General features: G+C 51.3%; 7 protein-coding genes across 7 annotated transcripts; 1 reads left to right on the top strand and 6 right to left on the bottom strand.

Moving 5' to 3' along the window:
- Positions 1-216: 216 nt before the first annotated feature.
- ColSpa_01607 (uncharacterized protein) lies at positions 217-468 on the bottom strand (the record flags this gene model as incomplete). The annotated part of the gene is made up of 1 exon (XM_049267819.1): positions 217-468. The coding sequence occupies one exon, from the start codon at positions 466-468 to the stop codon at positions 217-219; it is 252 nt and encodes an 83-aa protein (XP_049123776.1).
- Positions 469-477: 9 nt separating this feature from the next.
- Positions 478-1,477, bottom strand: ColSpa_01606 (uncharacterized protein; the record flags this gene model as incomplete). Its single annotated transcript, XM_049267818.1, has 2 exons — positions 478-1,097; positions 1,381-1,477. 2 exons carry the CDS (start codon positions 1,475-1,477, stop codon positions 478-480), a joined length of 717 nt encoding a protein of 238 aa, XP_049123775.1.
- A 592-nt stretch (positions 1,478-2,069) lies between these two features.
- ColSpa_01605 (uncharacterized protein) lies at positions 2,070-2,692 on the bottom strand (the record flags this gene model as incomplete). Its single annotated transcript, XM_049267817.1, has 2 exons — positions 2,070-2,128; positions 2,275-2,692. The coding sequence occupies 2 exons, from the start codon at positions 2,690-2,692 to the stop codon at positions 2,070-2,072; spliced, it is 477 nt and encodes a 158-aa protein (XP_049123774.1).
- Positions 2,693-3,852: 1,160 nt separating this feature from the next.
- On the bottom strand, positions 3,853-4,764 carry ColSpa_01604 (core trichothecene cluster (CTC) protein 14; the record flags this gene model as incomplete). The annotated part of the gene is made up of 1 exon (XM_049267816.1): positions 3,853-4,764. The coding sequence occupies one exon, from the start codon at positions 4,762-4,764 to the stop codon at positions 3,853-3,855; it is 912 nt and encodes a 303-aa protein (XP_049123773.1).
- A 2,877-nt stretch (positions 4,765-7,641) lies between these two features.
- Positions 7,642-8,989, top strand: ColSpa_01603 (choline transport protein; the record flags this gene model as incomplete). The annotated part of the gene is made up of 4 exons (XM_049267815.1): positions 7,642-7,855; positions 7,913-7,995; positions 8,066-8,642; positions 8,961-8,989. 4 exons carry the CDS (start codon positions 7,642-7,644, stop codon positions 8,987-8,989), a joined length of 903 nt encoding a protein of 300 aa, XP_049123772.1.
- Positions 8,990-10,007: 1,018 nt separating this feature from the next.
- On the bottom strand, positions 10,008-12,368 carry ColSpa_01602 (arabinose-proton symporter; the record flags this gene model as incomplete). The annotated part of the gene is made up of 6 exons (XM_049267814.1): positions 10,008-10,755; positions 10,895-11,148; positions 11,253-11,390; positions 11,444-11,573; positions 11,625-11,821; positions 12,066-12,368. The coding sequence occupies 6 exons, from the start codon at positions 12,366-12,368 to the stop codon at positions 10,008-10,010; spliced, it is 1,770 nt and encodes a 589-aa protein (XP_049123771.1).
- A 2,668-nt stretch (positions 12,369-15,036) lies between these two features.
- ColSpa_01601 (Tol-Pal system protein TolB) lies at positions 15,037-16,331 on the bottom strand (the record flags this gene model as incomplete). Its single annotated transcript, XM_049267813.1, has 4 exons — positions 15,037-15,211; positions 15,264-15,381; positions 15,443-15,993; positions 16,186-16,331. The coding sequence occupies 4 exons, from the start codon at positions 16,329-16,331 to the stop codon at positions 15,037-15,039; spliced, it is 990 nt and encodes a 329-aa protein (XP_049123770.1).
- Between the last annotated feature and the right edge of the window lie 1,020 nt (positions 16,332-17,351).

Raw genomic sequence — 17,351 nt, 5'->3', positions numbered from 1 at the left:
AAATAGTAATGACGGAAAATAGTTCAATTCCTGTACTCAAGTTGGAATAGACATACGGTACTTTAACATAACCGAAAAATGGGCGTCATGGATGCCTTGCCCAAGTCTTCTGGTCCATTGCCAACAAGCCCACAATCCTAAATAGCCCGGCTTTATACTAGGCCGCAGACCAAGAGCTTTGATCTCAATACCATGTCCGCTTGTCCAAAGGCCACATCAGGTGAAATGCTCAATGTCATAGTACCCAAACAAACCCTCCTGTTCATCGTCATCCTCGTTTGGGATGCCCAAGGTCTCGTTCGCCTCCTTGATCCAGTACGGCGTCGGGCCCAACTGCATCATAGCTTTCGGGGCCTCCTCCTCCAACAACACATCATCGTTGCCCTCAAACAGCCTGACCCCCATGAACGCGTCCCTTCCGCCGGGTTTGAGAAACTTGTTCGGGGTCTCCTCTAACTTGTTGGGCATACCCGGGTTCTAACCAGGGCCGTAAACCCAAGCAGCAGCGATGGAATCCTCGAAGCCCTTGAACTCGCCGTTCCTGCCCCACACGGCATTGCCATTATCAGAAGGCATGATTTCCCTGAGGTCCTTCCCAGAACGAATGTCACGAGTGATCGTGCCGCCCTTGCCGTCGGTCTGGCTCACTGCGATTGGGCTGGGCTGGCCGGTGTGAAGGTTGATCAGACAGACGAAATTGCCTACTTCAACTGGGCCGCGGTAGCCATGGCGGGTGACGGAGCGCGCGTTAGCGACCTGGTGGGCGACTTTTTCGGCCCCTGATGCAGAACATTGCTTGCTAGAGGCACCCTTTTGCGATGTCTGACGGTCGGGCCAGGATGTGGTAAATGGATCGTCGTCGTCGTCAAACACCGAGCCAAACTGGCCACCGGGCACAGAGAGGCTGGATTTGGGACGAGAAGGGGTCTCATTGACGCTGATGGTCGACTGTGAGCTGGGCGGTTTTGCCAAAGGTCCCAGAGGCGGGAGCTGGACGCTTTGAAGAACAGAACGCACGGCGGGGGGGCTGCTCGATGTGGCTTGCTTCAGCGGGCTCGGGACCTTGACCACGCTGGCTCGTCGGTACTTGTCAGTATCTGATGAAATGGGAGTCAGTGAGGTGAAACGAATAATTTCGGATGGAATAATATTCAGTGGGGGAGAGAAAAGGAAAATGAAACCGAGCTGATGATATGAGGTAAAAGGGTATTTCTCACGAAGTCGCGCCCGAATAGGACGGCTCTGTCCGGATGAGAGCGTTGCCATCATCGGATTTTCCATCGGACGACCGCTGGGACTAAATCTAGTGATGTTGGCTTTGTAGTTTCAGTGAATGAATTGAATCTAACAAGTTGGAAAGATTCCACAGGTGAGACTTACGTGACGAGACCTGTGGAGGTGAAGAACCCAAGCCTGGACGAAGAGAAGTCGTAGACGAGCTGAGTTGCTGGCTTCCTACCGCTGTGGCACCGGCCATTGTGACGTTTGCTGTAGGCTTTCGGGCAATGGACGGGTTTTGGTTGTTTTGATTTTTGCACAGAGGAGACTCACGCGTTTGGTGCTGTGGAGATGAACAGCCCAAGACCGGTAGTGTAGAGATGGCAGGCTGGTTATGCGGCGCGGGCATCTCGAACCGACCATTATGTGGATTTGCTGCCATCGCGAGACCGAGTGGTATGAGTTCTCCAGAAGCTAGAAGACGTCAGTAAATACTGAATATTCTCCTAGCTAACGTTTTCATGTATGAAGCACACGCCTCACGTGTTGTCTAGGCCATGATTTCATGCTCAAGCTAAGATGCGAAGGTGTCACAGACTGGCTGTGTTTTTTAATACCCACAACCGCGGGGTTAGACATAGAGTCATCAGTAGTCCGACAATTTCCTGGTTCAAATTACTTACGCAAAGCCTTCTGTGTATACAAAGAAGCAATATCTAACTTCGAGTGCAGTGGTGTTGTTGATGGGATTTGCTGATCTCCCACGGTTATGGGACCGAACTCGAAGCTCGCAGGAGCTGGGAAGATTACAAGTAAGGATGTCGTTTGTTGGCTGATCTGTCTGAATAAACTTACGTGGCGAGGGTTTCTGAGAGGGAAGTCCTGAACTCGGGCATGCGGGTATCGTGAACTGGCCGTACTGTTGGTGGTGGTCAACCACCACTGCGGGGTTGAACATGAAGTTGGCAGCAGCTAAGCAAGATTAGTCCGTATCCCAAATGCACGACTTTACATATCGTCGTAGGAACTTACGCAAAGAGTGCTGTACGGGCGTACTCATGTTCGAGCATAGAGACGTCGTAAACTGGCCATGTTGCTGAACTCCCATCGACAGCGGGCCGCTAGGAAAGTCCACTCCAGGTTGGGTTGTGTGTGTTGACGGAACCATGTGTGCTGTTGGAGCAACCATCCAAGACTGGGGGTAGCTTCTCACATCGTGATAGTGATTCCAGATGCCGGTAAACTTTTGCCTGTCGATGGGGATCTCCAACCTGTTACGGATATATTCCGCACGCTGCTGAATCAGAGTCTCGGCACCCTGGCTGGGCATGTAGAGGCCATGACGACCTTGGTCTTCTTGGTGCTGGATATGCGCTTCGGCTCTCTTATCTGCCATCTCATACTGAGTACTGAAGTCGCCCATTGGCGCCTGAAGGTCCGTGGTATTCTTTTGCGATTGCTGTGGCCAACTCATGATGAGATGGGATGCTATAGCTTAGATATCGTAGGGCCCAGCGAGCCCAGCACCGGGTCGAGTCCGGCGTGGTTGGGGGGTCTTGAAGTAGGGTGTTTTGTTCTCAAAGCTTTCTGTGCGTTGAACAAGGCCTTTTTGGTGGCCTTTTATACTCGAGTGAAGAACAAGATGAAGGGTTTGGGAAGGGTGGCAGGTAGTGTGCAAGGCAAGATGAGGCGGGTAAAGACGTATAGCAGTGGAAGAAATGGATAGAGGTCGAACCAAGAAGGAAGATACGGGTACAGAGGTGCGGAGTAACTCAAAGGAAACCTGGGAAACGAGAGGATGAAGACGTGGAAAGGTTTTGTTTGTGACCGAACCTCAAGGTGAAAAGGGGCTTGCCGGCGTTGAAAATTGAGCAAGCTGGCGCATAAACCGGGCACAGGTTTGGGCTGTGCTTTCTCAATCCCCTTTAGGTTACTATTAACACTCCATGTAGAGCAGCAGAACAGCGAGAAGGGGGGGAGGTGATTTGAAAGAAGTGCCGAATGATAACTCATCATACCATCTTTACCATGATCCAGGTACGGACCAATGAAAAATCCTAAGTCAGTGTAAGTAAGTTATCTCATTAAGTAGCACAAAAGACTCAACATAGCAGCTGACTACGCACACTGATAAATTTGGTTGACTTGAATGCTATCATTCGTGGTTGAGAACTAATAATAACACCTTTGTCCCAGCAAGTTTTTGGACAAGAGGTTACAGTCGGCTTTGTGAGGTATTGTCAGCGCTCATGAAAGACGCAATCGGGTCAATCATGATAAGACCTAATATAACAGACGGACGTTGCTGATCAAAGTCAAGTGATCGACTGAAACAAAACTCACATTAGTATCTAAATCAAGAATGCCGCCGGGTCTGGTAAGAAAATGTGAATTTGATTCGTCATAGACCATGAACTGTTTCTGAGGGTTCGGGCAACGTATCGGGTAGCCAAGGTAGTCGAAGTCAGAACAAACATAGCATTCAATCAGAGAGGATTTGATGGGTCAGCGCTTCAATGAAAGCCATACACATCCATCCATCATATAAAGTCTGTCCCATGGGGCGATGTAGTCAGATACGCAGATCTTATACTCGATATTTTTGTCCCCATCCAAGGGGTTAGATCCAATACGCTATTTCTTCAGAAGCTGTTCAACTTGTAAAGTGATGTCGACCATGGGGAAATGTTTCCTATTCCCAGCAGTTGAGCCGGAGACAGGAGGATCCGCAAAGAACTCTTCAACCATGTAGAGTTTTTTGCCGATTTGTACTGCAGCAGTAACGGTGCCTCCTTGCGCCGCCGAGGAATTGTTTGGCACAGTACCCAGATACTCTGCTGACTGCCACGACCCGTCACTGGAGCGCAGAACAGTGATCCCCTTTGTGTTTTCGGCAACGAGTAGGACCCTGCCGTCGTATCTTGGTGGCAGATATATAGCATCGGTCCTGGCCAACGTCGTGTTTGGAGATCTGGCAACAAGCAGAGGGTTGCCCTTTTCGGCCTTCATATCGAAACGATAGATCTGGGAATCCTCGTTGTTGTTGGATAACAGGACATCCCCAGCTGCCGCAAGCCCAGAAAAGCCGAACTTGGTGTGGTCGATCTTCGCAGGTAGGTACCAGGGAACGACGGCGGAGCCTTCCCGGTCTACTTTTAATATGGTTCCCGGGAACGACCCGACGATGTAGGTGTTTCCCCGGGCATCGTGCTCAACATCTTGGAAACCAGCGTACTCGCCCTTGGACACAGTAGTAATGTTCTTGTTCCATAGAGCCCGCTTTTGGGCGGCATCGTACTTGATGATGAAGTTGTCACCTGATACGACTTGCCCGCCGGTGTTGAACGGGGCAGCGGCATCGACGACGATGGATACCAGCTTTGTATGCGGATCAACTTGCACACCGCCAATGTGAAGGCTCGGGTTATGTGTGATGCCGCTGAACATGAGGATATCGACTATCGTGTCCCTGTAGGGGTCGTAGACAGCGACACTGGCATTGAACAGAGACCTAACACTAACACTAGCAATAGCACGCATGCACATGCCAATGAGACGCACCCAAAGTACACAATACAATTTTCGACATCCCAGTCTGCGTTCTCGGGGTAAAGCTGGTATTGCTCAATCGCGAAACTACCTTTTTTGAAGGGCGGGCATTGCCTCGCTGATTGAGGTGTGCCTTCGACAGGCGACAGCATGACCAGAATCGTGGCCTGGACGCTAAACAAAAGCATCGATAGATCCATCAAGACACACAAAAGACAACGCCTTAAGCGTTGCGGACAGCTTGATTCTCAAAGGCTTGGGGAAGGAGTGTGAACAAAGGCGGTGGGCAGTGTCTCGTTATAGGTCGGCACGAGCCACTGCCCTCGAAGACTTTCTCGTGGTCGTTGTAAATGACCTGTAAGTTCGGTAATATATGTTTAGTTCGACGCAATTGGATACCTGCGTAGAAGAGACGCGATTGCTACTCTTTTGCTTCCTGTGCCTGCATAGACCATTGCGGGGCGAGGGCGCTGAATGGCAGTAAACTAGGTAGTGCGCATGATGGTTTTCCAAATCGGAGGGGCAGCCCTGGATAGCGTTGATACTTCAGACAAGGTCCCTAGACAACAGGACTGGTATGAAAAAACCTTGTCTGAGTGTTTAGAATGACACCAATTGTAGGTTTGACACCGGCAGTAGAGGACGATCAAAGATCGAGACTGGATAAGATGGTGCCGATCTGGGTGAGATCTGATGAGACTTACTTGTTCGGCATCTATAACCGGTAGATCTCAGGTTGAACCACCGATCACATCAGAGGCTCTAGCTGACAACTTTCAGAGGCATTCTATTCTGTCAAGATAAGGGAAATGCCAATATATGTGGGCTGGAGCCAGAAGCATCACTGGTTCGTGGTGCAGGTCCAAGACCCAGCGTGAAGTGCCAAGAGAACTTGCTCCATGTGAGTAGGCCGCGCCTCAGCTTCAAGGCTCTGTGAGTTCGGTAGCAGCCATCGAAAGAGCTTACGGCAAGGTATAACAGTCGTTAGTAGGAAAGCTTGATAATGGCTTGAGCGAATGGCAGCACTGCTGGCGCAGCACCGCAACGTGGAACCAGGGATGTGGTCGAATCGGCTGGACATTAAGTTATGAAGCTGGGCGGGGAGCAGTTTTTCTGTGGTCGGTTCGCGCGGTCTGCCGCACAATGACCTGCATGATGCTCGGAGTTTAACAGGAAGATGTCGTGTTGACATTGAATTGCAGAAGTGCGGGACATCGGTGTTCCATGATGTTTCTTTTACTAGGCGTTCGTTGCTCTTCTTCGTATCTTTTCCTCCATAGTTTCAATACAACTTCCAAGGATCACCCGGTGCGCTGCTTAAGCTCAGGCTAGATCTCGCTAATTCAGCTGCATCAGGATGAGGCTAGGCGCGAAAGACCAAGATAGTGGGAATGGAGATAGAACATTTCGAGCGATGCTTCACCTTCATCGTTCTCGGTTCTAATTTTTTGTTCTTCACTCATCTAGTCTTTTAGATGGGACGGACATTCACTGATTCGAATTATCCTGTTATCTCCAAGTGTTGACATGATCGCTGTCTCCCTAGCACTACTCATCCGCCGTTCGCCTAGTTACTGGCAGCGTTGTTCCAAATTAACCCATCAACGCTGTCAAAACCATTGCGATTCTTCAACAAATGGTCAGCATGTAACCTATAGGTATGCTGTTTTGACCCCATGAGGTGTTTCCATTCTTCACATCCGCGTTGTATATGCGGAGGCCTCGAACCACCCCTCAGAACGTATCTATAGGCAGCAGTGAGACACTCCTCTCGGTGTCCCTCAGCCCTTGCTTCGATGAAGACACAAAGACAATTGAGGAATGAATTGTCTATCCTACATTGGGCCAACTATCGTGGTCGGCCAAGTCTTCTCGTCGCAGTGAATTACTGCTGTAGAAAATAAAAAGTCCAAGGTTCAGCGCGAACCTTACGATAGCTTCTGCTCATGCTAGGTCTTCCGCGTTCTTTCGTTAGTCTGGAAGGCGGGCGGACATACCTCAACACATCACCATCACTTCTATCATCAAACTTCGCGTCGATTTGACCTCGCAGCCAAACGTCCGTAGATTCACACACCAACGAGTTCCGAGCCTTTCCCTGCGTGATCATCGGCACTTGAGGGAGGTCAGACCTGCTTTGGCGGCACAAGGATGAGCCACTTGGGAATTCTCTCCAGAAAAGCTTACTTTCACGGCTCGAGCACTTCCGCACCCCCGTTTCTGGGCATTGGGCCCTGCGATATGTCACCAGGCTTCCTGAATGCCATGCTACTGCGTACGCTGCTCATAAATTTGCTCCTTTGAGTGGTCGATCAAGAGCAAACAAATATCGGACGGCCCGTTCCATGCACCTTGGCGTTACCACTAGTAATACTTTGTGAATCCCGACTCCTTCGCCAAGGCTTTTGTATGCGGTTTTGCAGCTTTTGCCAGCTTGACGAGCATCCTTTTTCAATGCACGGCAGCAATCGTGTCTGCAGGCTGATGGGTCCAACACAGCATGTCTAAGACAATGCAACGTCAGTTTTGGTCTGGCGCCATCGCACAATCCTGATCGTCCCAGCCACCGAACCAGTTTAGTCCAATATCTCATCCCAAGACATGGCGGAAAAGCTCGATAGTATCTTACCGGGGTGTCTGGTCGTCAGCCTGCTAGGACCGTACATAATTCGTTCGTCCTGTTTTGGTTTCACGTCTCGGGGGAGGCTACTACCCTCAGGCTTCCCCGCCCGTCCATTTGCATGTTCTTTCGTCCTTGAATAGCGTGTCTATTTCGTAACATTGACAGTCTTCGTGACTCGCGAGCTTGCAAACGCAGTCTGTTGCGCCTCATTCGGCATTGAACAGACATTTTCCTAGAATCGAGGACCCAGAATGAGAGGAACGATACCGTGGAGCAGAGTTGCCGAGTCGGCCTTCACCTCCGACGACGAAACAGTTGTCGCGGTTCAAGATGGCGTAGCGTTGAACGCTGCCGGCCACAAGGATCAGCTCAAACGTCAATATGGGTTTCTTGGGCTCGCCAGTATGGCCCTTACGGTAGACAATGCCTGGGTAGCCCTGGGTTCTTCCATCTCCGTGTCCATTCGTAAGTTCAGACTGGGTCTTGTAAGATGAGCCTTGTAACGAGCCGGAACTGTTCTAGTCAATGGTGGCCCCCCCGGCATCATTTACGGCCTCCTTGTCGCCGTCTTCTACTACACTCTCATCGGTCTGAGTCTATCAGAGGTACGTCTACTACTATTCTTCCCCTCGTTGTACGGAAGAGGCGAGCGCGCGTTTCTAATGCGTCTTTAAGCTTGCCTCGTCAGTGCCCACAGCCGGGGGTGTCTATCACTGGGCGACCATCGCCGGAGGTCCTCGGTGGGGCCGAGCGCTCGGCTTCTTCACCGGCTGGATCAATTTCTACGGCTGGCTGTTCTCTTTGGCATCTCTACTTCAGATCTCAAGCAACGTCGCTGTGAGTATGTACGCCGTCTGGAATTGGGATCGCTATGTCAGCCAGCCATTCCATGTTTACATCGGGTATCTCATTATTCTATGGGGATCGGCGGGCTTCGTCGTCTTTGCCAACAAGTACGCCCCTTACACTCAACATGCGGGGACCTTTTTTGTCTTGATTGGCGGCGTCATCGTTATCATTGTACTGGCCACTATGCCCAAGCAACATGCGAGCAACCACTTTGTATGGGCGTCCTTCGACGAGAACAACGCTACAGGATGGTCTGGTGGCGTCGCTTTCCTCCTGGGTGTTCTCAACGGTGCCTTCACGATTGGCACCCCCGACTCTGTCACTCACATGGCTGAGGAGATGCCCCATCCTAAGAAGGACCTTCCCAAAGCCATACTTCTCCAGATCTTTCTAGGCTTTGCCTGTGAGTGAAACAACGTCGATATGTTGACCCAAACTGATTTGCGGCAGACGCTTTTTGTTTCGCAATCGCGCTCTCATATGCCATCACTGACATTACGGCTCTCCAAGGCGGATTCAACTCTTTTCCGCTGACCAATATCTATGTACAGGCCACTACAAATTCGGCTGGCGCTCGAAACCCTGGTGCAGCCTTTGGGCTTCTGTTCATCATGCTCGGTTGCACTCTGACATGTTGTGTAGGCCTCACGTTGACGGTGAGCAAGCCCTTTCAAAGCTGACTACACTGTCTTGATTGCATCAAGTCCTAAACGCTTTTCAGGTCTCGAGGACATATTGGGCTCTTGCTAGAGACAACGCAGTTCCCTTATCAAAAGTATTCGGGCAAGTCAATGAAAGTCTGAGCTGCCCCGTCTGGGCTACCTTGTTCGTTTGTAAGTCACTCTCACATCTCCCGCGAATCTTGTTTCTAACTACCTACCACCAAGGTATCATTGCGACTGGCCTGGGTGCCATACCACTCGGAAGCTCAGCCGCTTTCCTGGCACTGGCAGGCTCGTTCATCATCCTGACATCGGTATCCTACGCAATCCCATTTGCCGCCAATATGCTTTCAGGTCGACGATATTTCCCACCAGGTCCTTTTCACTTGGGAAAGGCCGGGAACATCATCAACGGACTCGCCGTGCTCTTCATCATACTATTTGACATCCTTTTCTGCTTCCGTGGGTCTTCTCTCATCACAAGCTATCGTTAGGCTCAAGTACTAACGAAACAATCAGCTTTTGTGTTGCCAACGACAGAAGCGACTATGAACTGGAGCAGTGTCATTTTGGTAGGAACGGTGGCTATCACCGCCCTTTGGTGGGTGGTGCATGCGGTTAAGCACTACCCCGGTCCGAAGGTGATGGGCCTGTACATTGAAACGGACTGCATGGCACCAGTGACTACAGAGAAAGACAAGACGGGGCATGCTGCAACGGAAGTAAAGGCCTCAGAAGTTATCTAGTATGGCAATCAGTTTTCCATGGATAAGAATGCCATGGATTGAATTGATGATGCCATCTGGCTGGCTATGCCATGAGAAGCTACGCCGAGTGCTCAAAACGATAGATCCCTTATGACACAACATGATGATGTTGTCCAGGTAAAAGGGCTGACGAACAGGTGAGCTGTTGATTTAATCCAAATTATATGCGACCCTCTGGAGAAACACATAGCAAAGTAGATTGATTTAACTCGTCTACTTATAGGCCACGACTTTTATTGCTCCACCCGTCTCAGAACTAATTCCCACCATGGAAGCTTGCTGCAACCATCATGTGACCATAGCTGATTCATCTTGTATTCCATCGAACAAGCTCTATCCTTAGGTTTGCTTCTCACCGGAACCTCCAGACACAAGTCCGGTCTCGTTATGATGTACACTGGTCTTGTGAGTTCCATCATGGTGGGGGTCGTCTTCGGCCAGTTCATATAGAGCGGGGAAAGGCTGCACGTCGCGGCGCAGCAAGTATTTGTTGGCGTACCATGGGATCTTTGATGAGTAGTACTCGGCGTGGTCGCGGCTACGGACGGAGAAGACACTGTCCAGCTCCTCCAGCGTTAGGTTCTTGGTCTCCGGCAGCCAGAAGTAGGCGACGATGAAGCCGACGATGTTCCAGCAGGCGTACCACACGAAGGCACCCGTTGGGCCAAAGCTGTTTATCATCGACGGCCACGTAAAGCTGATGATGAAGTTGAATCCCCAGGTAACGGCTGTGGCGCTGCTCATTCCGATGTCACGGATGTGCAGCGGGAACGCCTCGGCACTATAGGTGAACGGAACAGGGCCAGCACCCGGAGAGTACACCGCTGCAAAGAGGTAGATGCCGGTTGCAATACAAGCAAGTCTTGCGGTACCATCAGGCATGTAGAAACTGAACCCAGTAAAAAACAGGCAGAGTGACATCAGAGGAAACGTGACCAAAAGGAGGTTCCTCCGGCCGAACGTATCGATGGTATAAAAGGCTGGGAGAGCGAAAATCCAGTTGATCAGTCCCATTCCCATTGAAGTGAGAAGAGCTGTACTGCGATCAAAATTGGCCATCTCGAAAATATTTGTCGAGTAGTACATCCTGCGTCAGTAGTTAGCACCAACACATATAATCTCAAGTCGAATAGTCGGTCACTTGCATAGCATTGATACCTGGATAATTATCACAAGTCAGCAATCTTGGTTAGATTTGGTATCTGCGAAGCAGTATTGAGAAGCACGAACCGCAAAACTGCTGCATGAACATGACGAAGTAGGAAGCCATCGCCGCACGTCTGTTTCTTCGGACGGTGAAGAAGTCCTTCCAGTTGCGACCACTCCGGGCCTGGGTCTCGATCTCGAGGAGCTTGTATGCGTAATACATATCCCTTGCCGCCTGGATAGGATGATGTCGAAGTCGCAAGGTTGACTGGAAGGCCTTTTGATACTTGCCCTTTTCCATGTACCATCGGGGGCTCTCGGGACAAAAGTAGACCTGCTCAGAGGTTAGGGTGTTATTTTACAGCGACATGAGGAGCAAAGAGCAACGAAAGCGTGGAAAAATGAAAGCAAACAGTGAAGGACACAACCAAGTCTTACTTGTAGCATAACAACCAAGGGTGGTATGGATGTACTAGCAAGCATCCATCGCCACTGAGTGTCTTCTCCTAGGAAATCGGTATTTCTAAAGGCAACAGAGACGATGAAGCCCAGGGCTATTCCGAAGGCAGTCCACATCTAGGCGCATGTTAGTTGGAAGGTTTTTGGTTGCTCTGTCAGTGCCCTCTTACCTGCCACATCATCGTCAAAGCACCACGAATAGTCTTGGGTGTACTCTCTGCCGAATAGACAGGCGTAGTGCTGCTCTTTGCGCCAACGGCAAACCCGAGGAAAAAGCGAGCGATTAGTAGGTTGTACCAGCTATCAACGGATCAGGTCTGCTCGGTTCGGGAAACTGGCATCGTATCTTACCTGTCGGCTGCAGCCATCCAAAAGCCAGTTACGACGGAGAAGAAGCATGAGATGAAGATGGTTCCTCGTCGGCCAGTATACTTGTTCAGTAGAGGAGAACTCCAACATCCGACAAGCGCAGAGCAGAGATATGGGGCTCCATTGACCAAGCCCTGCATTCTCGGGTCCCATAGATCAAATGTTGCGTAGTAGTACTCCTGTATCGCCGTTAGCACCACTCATCGACCATTTCGGCGGAAACAAGTGTACCTGAGCCCCATTAACGGCTGTTTGATCCATACCCTGCACTGTAAGAAAGTGGCATTAGCTTCTTCACTGGACTCAACGTGGTCTTGATGGGCCGAAAGACTACCTACCGATAGCACTGCCTGCACAAAGCGCGCAGAGAAAGTAAAGAGACTTCGGTTGACTCCAACGATGGGTCACTTCTTTTCTAAGTACTGCCTTCTCCTCCTCGTTGAGTGCGGCGATGGCTTCGAACCCGTCGGGCCTGTTGATGACCTGGGCAACCATTGCACCCTTGCGGAAGATGTCTCGGTGCTCCTGTAATCCTTTCGACTCGGTGAAGCTGTCAGCACCCGCAATAAGCTCATCGGGAGTGAGTCCGACGAGCGGGTTGCGGAGTAAGGCGGCGGTGGATGCGCGTGCCGCCTTGTCCGCGGTCCCAATACTGCCAGAGCTGCGAGAGCCAGCATGGGTCTCCGCGACAGGAGGGGATTCTGCGTCCGCCTTAGGCAGAGGCATGATTGATGACAATGGTTGTATCAGGCTCGAGCTTTCTGGTTTGAAACCGTACACCACTTTGCCTGAACAGCGAAGTATCAGTTGCAGATATTCCGGACTGTTGGGAAAACGTGGAGAGAAAGATGGATCCGGGGGTCAGGAGCAGATTGCTTGTGTCGGTGGACCTTAAATAGTCTGCGGGCATCAACGTTTCCCCAGAGTCTGGTACAGGACATTCAGCAGACCCTGATAACCCCCAGAAAGAGGGGGGTTTGCTCAACCTGGGATGGCACATTGCTTCGGGCCAATGTGCGCACAAGGTGAACATGGAGGAGTGGAACGACCAAGGAAAAAAAAAGTATGGAGAGAAAGGCTCGGCCACAGCCTGGCAGCGCCGTCTGGCCACCGCGACCACCTGTCCCAGCTTTTGCGAACCTCTGTCCAAGCCGAATAGTCTTCGGTGGAGAAAAACTCGCCAGTACCAAAGTCCCCAGGCCGTGTAATAGACCCAACCGACCAAAGAGGTCGCGGAGGACCATGGGGGTGGGCCGGTGGTGAACGCGGAGGGTGGATACAAGATCGCCTCAAATCCGGAGAACCGCAGCGGTTGCTTGCGATTTCACGTTCCACTTGGATGCATGCTGCACTTGCAGAGACGCCACAAAGTGCAGTGTCTATGAAACTGCCTTCGGTGCGACCATGCCTCAGTGTTGTCATCGTCGTCCTTCACCTCCTTCTTCTCCCCCCTCCTTGCCTGGCCTCGTAAAAGTTGTAGCCTCATGAATAGCGATTTCCGAATGAGAACTGTTATCGAGCATAGACCACTAGAATCACTCGGCGAGGCGTTCAGGAGCGCACTGTGCCTCTAGAAGCAATAGGAAGGTGATGCTTCGGAGGTGTAAGATGGGATAGGCGGAATGTCAGCCGTGTCACAGGCAGCACGTCGGCGACCGGTCGTGGCCGGTCAGCCGCCAGGATTGCGGCCAAGTAGCCGAAGGTGGTAGTCGGATTATGATCGGCAAGGCAGCCAAGCGATTCTCGTGCTCGGCGGTGGGGGGCTCTGGCCGTGGCCCGCAGCAGCGCGGACCCATGAGAGGCAGGCAACGTTGGACTCTTTCGGCACCAGTCTCAACGGGCGGCGCGGCATTCGTCATCTCCACCGAGTGAACCTAGTGAGCCTCGGAGAGTCTTCGGCTGGAAGATATTTGTGAGGGAAAAAGCCGTTCTCTTGGCGCTGTATGACTTCATACCAAGCCTTGGTCAGGGTCTGGGCCATTTTGCCGGCTTTCGAGCACTCGAACATGTGCCTGTTTGGTTGCCATTTCAGAAACCGCCTGCACGAATACACGGCAATATACGGTAGCCTGACCGCCGTCTCGGCCGGCATGTGGAGCTAGCTTCGTTCGCGTCTGCAATCTTGACCAACGTGCATCTACGACGGTCTCGAGAAGCGGCTGCCATCGCGATCCTTCTGTCGTCATCGCTTGGGCAATAAGACGGTAATTAGAATGTAATGATGCACATCTTCCGCGGTGGTAATTTTCGCTTCAATCTCAATGTTGCCGTTGGATTCACTTGCTGGGACTGCGCGATTCTGTGCCGGAGATGCCAAAAGGTTAGCGAAAGTGAGCAGCCATGGCAGACTGGAGGACAAGACGCGACCCCCACGCGTTCTGTTTGGCATTCTCCTCACAATTTCTGTTATCTATCGCCACCAAGCAGGATCAGTGAAAGAAAGCTCGGGAGAGATGCATGCCTTGATCTGTGGTTCACACCCAAGGCAACATCACTGGGTTGGACGAGAATAACCATGATGCGGTATGCGTGTTGCAGAAATACCAGGGAACCCGGAGGACCACATTTTCAAGTACCTATGCCTCCTTATATCTTTCCCTGACACACTTGACGGTTCTGTCGATTCCTTCATTGTCCCTCTTAGTCCCTCTGAATGCTAGGGAGGCATACGTCAGGTACGATACTGGGATAGTAGCAATACTTACTCCAAAGAAACCAAGACGAACAACAGTCTGTCGTGTTTCAGTCAACCAAAATTCGCGAATAAATACTAGATGGTACCTATCTATCGAGATGGTCGAGTTGTTTCCTGTAGTCAGGACCCACTAGACTGACTCCCTTTCGTCGACTGACACATGCCTAGCAACCTAGTTGAGCCAGGGGAACCATGTTTCCATCCTGTCAGTGGATAGCGAGCAGAGAGCGAATGTCGAGAAACAGAGTCGACCACTTGTCTTCTTGATGATTCCAACAAGCAGGATCTCAAGAGTATGGCTTGGTTTCCTCACAGGATCCCCGCCGGAGTACGAAGATTCCACGAATATGTCTTTGCTCCACGCCATTGAAGCCACTTCGTAAGTTTTTGTAACATCAAGTTGTGGTGGATTACCAGTCTGCTAGCGTTTCGATGCTTATTATAGTTGTTCAGATGTAATCAGGAAGGAAGTACGAGGAGCTTCTGCCTTTAAGAATACCCAAAATAAGACTGAGCTTCTTTAGCTATAGACTTGATGTTTCGAGCTGATCGATTTCTTATACACTTGAAGTACTTTTTTTTTGGGAACCGTTGGCCTGTTTTCTAATGCGTGTTTTCCGAAAGAACGCTGTATGAGTGTATCTGAAACTATTTCCTTGCTTTATACGAAGCGGCAACCGAGCTCTGCGGCAGCGGTCCTCAGCTTGCGTTCTTCACTGGTTTCTCAAATGACATCACGGCATACCGGAATGTCCCGTTTGCGTATCCCCGCCTCATCGCACGGAAAGATTGCAAAAAGGCGATGCCGTCCCGTCCCTGGCTGAAGGCGAAGGCCCAGAGAGATGGGTTCTGGATGAGAGACCAGGTGATATCCCTAGAAGGAGGGTTAGTCTAGGCGTGGAACTTGATTCTGTACGGCAACTTACCATGTCCTGCTCACATCCTTGCTGATATCCTTTGGCCCCGCAAGAGAGGAAAGGCCGGCGCCTTTGGCTAGGTTGACATATCCTTGTTGAGTGCACATCGGCGGTAGGAGCATGCCATCTAGTATTAGGAAATGTCAGCAGCAATTCATGCGACGGAATATGAGTAGAGAATCGCCCACCTTCAATAGGCTTGATATCGTTTGCAAATTCCGTTTCGCTGATGCCCTCAGCCTTGAACCAGTCCGCCAGCGCCAACTTCCCACCCGTCTTGAGCACCTTGAACGAGTTCTCAAAGAACAGAGCCTTGTTGGGGAAGTGGCTCAGGGCCTCGCTGATCCAAACCGCGTCAAAGGAACCCCCCTCGGCGGCGAAAAACTCGCCCATCTTCTCCGCGTCGAGCTCGATGAAGCGGACCTTGCCCCGGCCGAGACGGAAGAAGCCATCGCTGTCCGCTTCAACCTCGGGCTTCTCCGACTCCTTCGATGCCTCAGCCTTGGTCAGTCGTTTGGCGATCTCAACCTGTTTGGTCGAGATGGTGATACCGGTGACCGAGCAGCCCAGGGTCGAGGCGAGGTAGCGGGAGGTACCGCCGATACCGCAGCCGACGTCGAGGACTTTGCTGTTCTCCCCCACGTTGGAGAGCTTCAGCAGCAGCTGAATGAGATTGACTTGGGCTTGTTCCTTGGTCTCGGAGCCCTCTTCCCAGTAGCCGTGGTGTATATGTTCACCCCTAGAATAGTCAAGTCAGCCACGCACTTGTTTGGACGCATAAGAGCCGACAGATGACTGTGCACAGTTTTAATACTGTGCACAACGTAGAACCTCCAGAAGCTGGCACAAGGGGAAGGGGGTGAACTCCAAGCTGAGACTAAAAAAGGGTGTCACAACGGGCGGAGGGAGAGAAAGACGCGGAACAGCCTACCAGAGGCTCAGGTAATAGTCACTGGCGAGATCGTAATGGAGCTTGATCCTATCCTTCAGGGCCTGCATGGTTGAGTGAGCCAGGCCGAGAGGAGTGTCATATTGTTGGCTGAGCTCCGTATTGGAGCTGTCTACGGCAGCAGTCATCGTGAGAAGCGGAAAGGGGTTGATTTGATGGAGGCGATGTGAGGAGAGGTCGTTTCTGAGGGAGAAAGGCGTTTTTGTTCTTCAATTGGCTACTGTTGTGCATTCAGGACTGGTTGTCGAATGGGACGAAAGTGCACATGAGATCAATAGAGATGGGCAAGAGATAGCTTTGAGCTTGCTTTGAGCTTTCGGATACCGGATGAGCGTTCTACAAGCCAATAGGAGCACTAGGCACAGGCCACCTTCCAGCTAACTCATCCGGTTGGGAACCCCGCGGCAAATTCAGGACGTAAGGGCATAGGCAGTCGGCCCAAGGTAGGTACAGGTACCAGTAAGCAACGAGTTGGAGAACACGTTGAGTGGTGGTGAGGGAACATGGACGTCATGTTTCCGTTGGGTGAAACGGGAAAGCTAAAACGCCCACCTGCATGAGAATCCACCAGGTTGAGCGAGGCACGTCGAGTTCTTATGTAATATGGAGCAAGCCACACGCACCAGCCACTCACAGATAAGCTGATGTAATCAAAAAGCCACATCTACCAAAAATAGCCCGGGCGATAGCAAGACCGGTCCCCCAGCCACCACCACCACCTCAAACTAACCAGCGGCACATGCTGCAGTGTGGCAGTGCTAGTGCCCAGTGCCGGCTGCCGTGTGGGGCCGTGTGGGACCCCTTTCATCTGCCTGACCCTTTCAGAGTTCCAGATCAGTGGGTGTTGGTTGACTTGTGAGCAACCGTCTGTGCTGTCTGTGGTTGTCAGTTCAGATCAAGGAAGGAAAAAAAAAAAGGGGAGAAACAGGGGGAATGCAGCCCAGCCTCAGCCCAGCCCACGTCCGCGTAAGCCCTTCACCTTGCTTGTTGACGTGGATGCCGTGCTACCATACGTACGCAAGAAAATAAGGATTGGCTGCCAATGTGCACGTACGGTAGGATCTGCTTTCTGCAACAAAGATACTGCAGCCATTCATAAGATCCCCTGGTCCTCCCCGAAAAGTCGTCAATAGGACTGCCTTTTCTCG

This window comes from Colletotrichum spaethianum (assembly GCF_022836535.1).
Source record: "Colletotrichum spaethianum MAFF 239500 DNA, contig03, whole genome shotgun sequence".
NCBI lineage: Eukaryota > Fungi > Ascomycota > Sordariomycetes > Glomerellales > Glomerellaceae > Colletotrichum > Colletotrichum spaethianum.
This window is presented reverse-complemented; position numbering and strand designations above follow the sequence as displayed.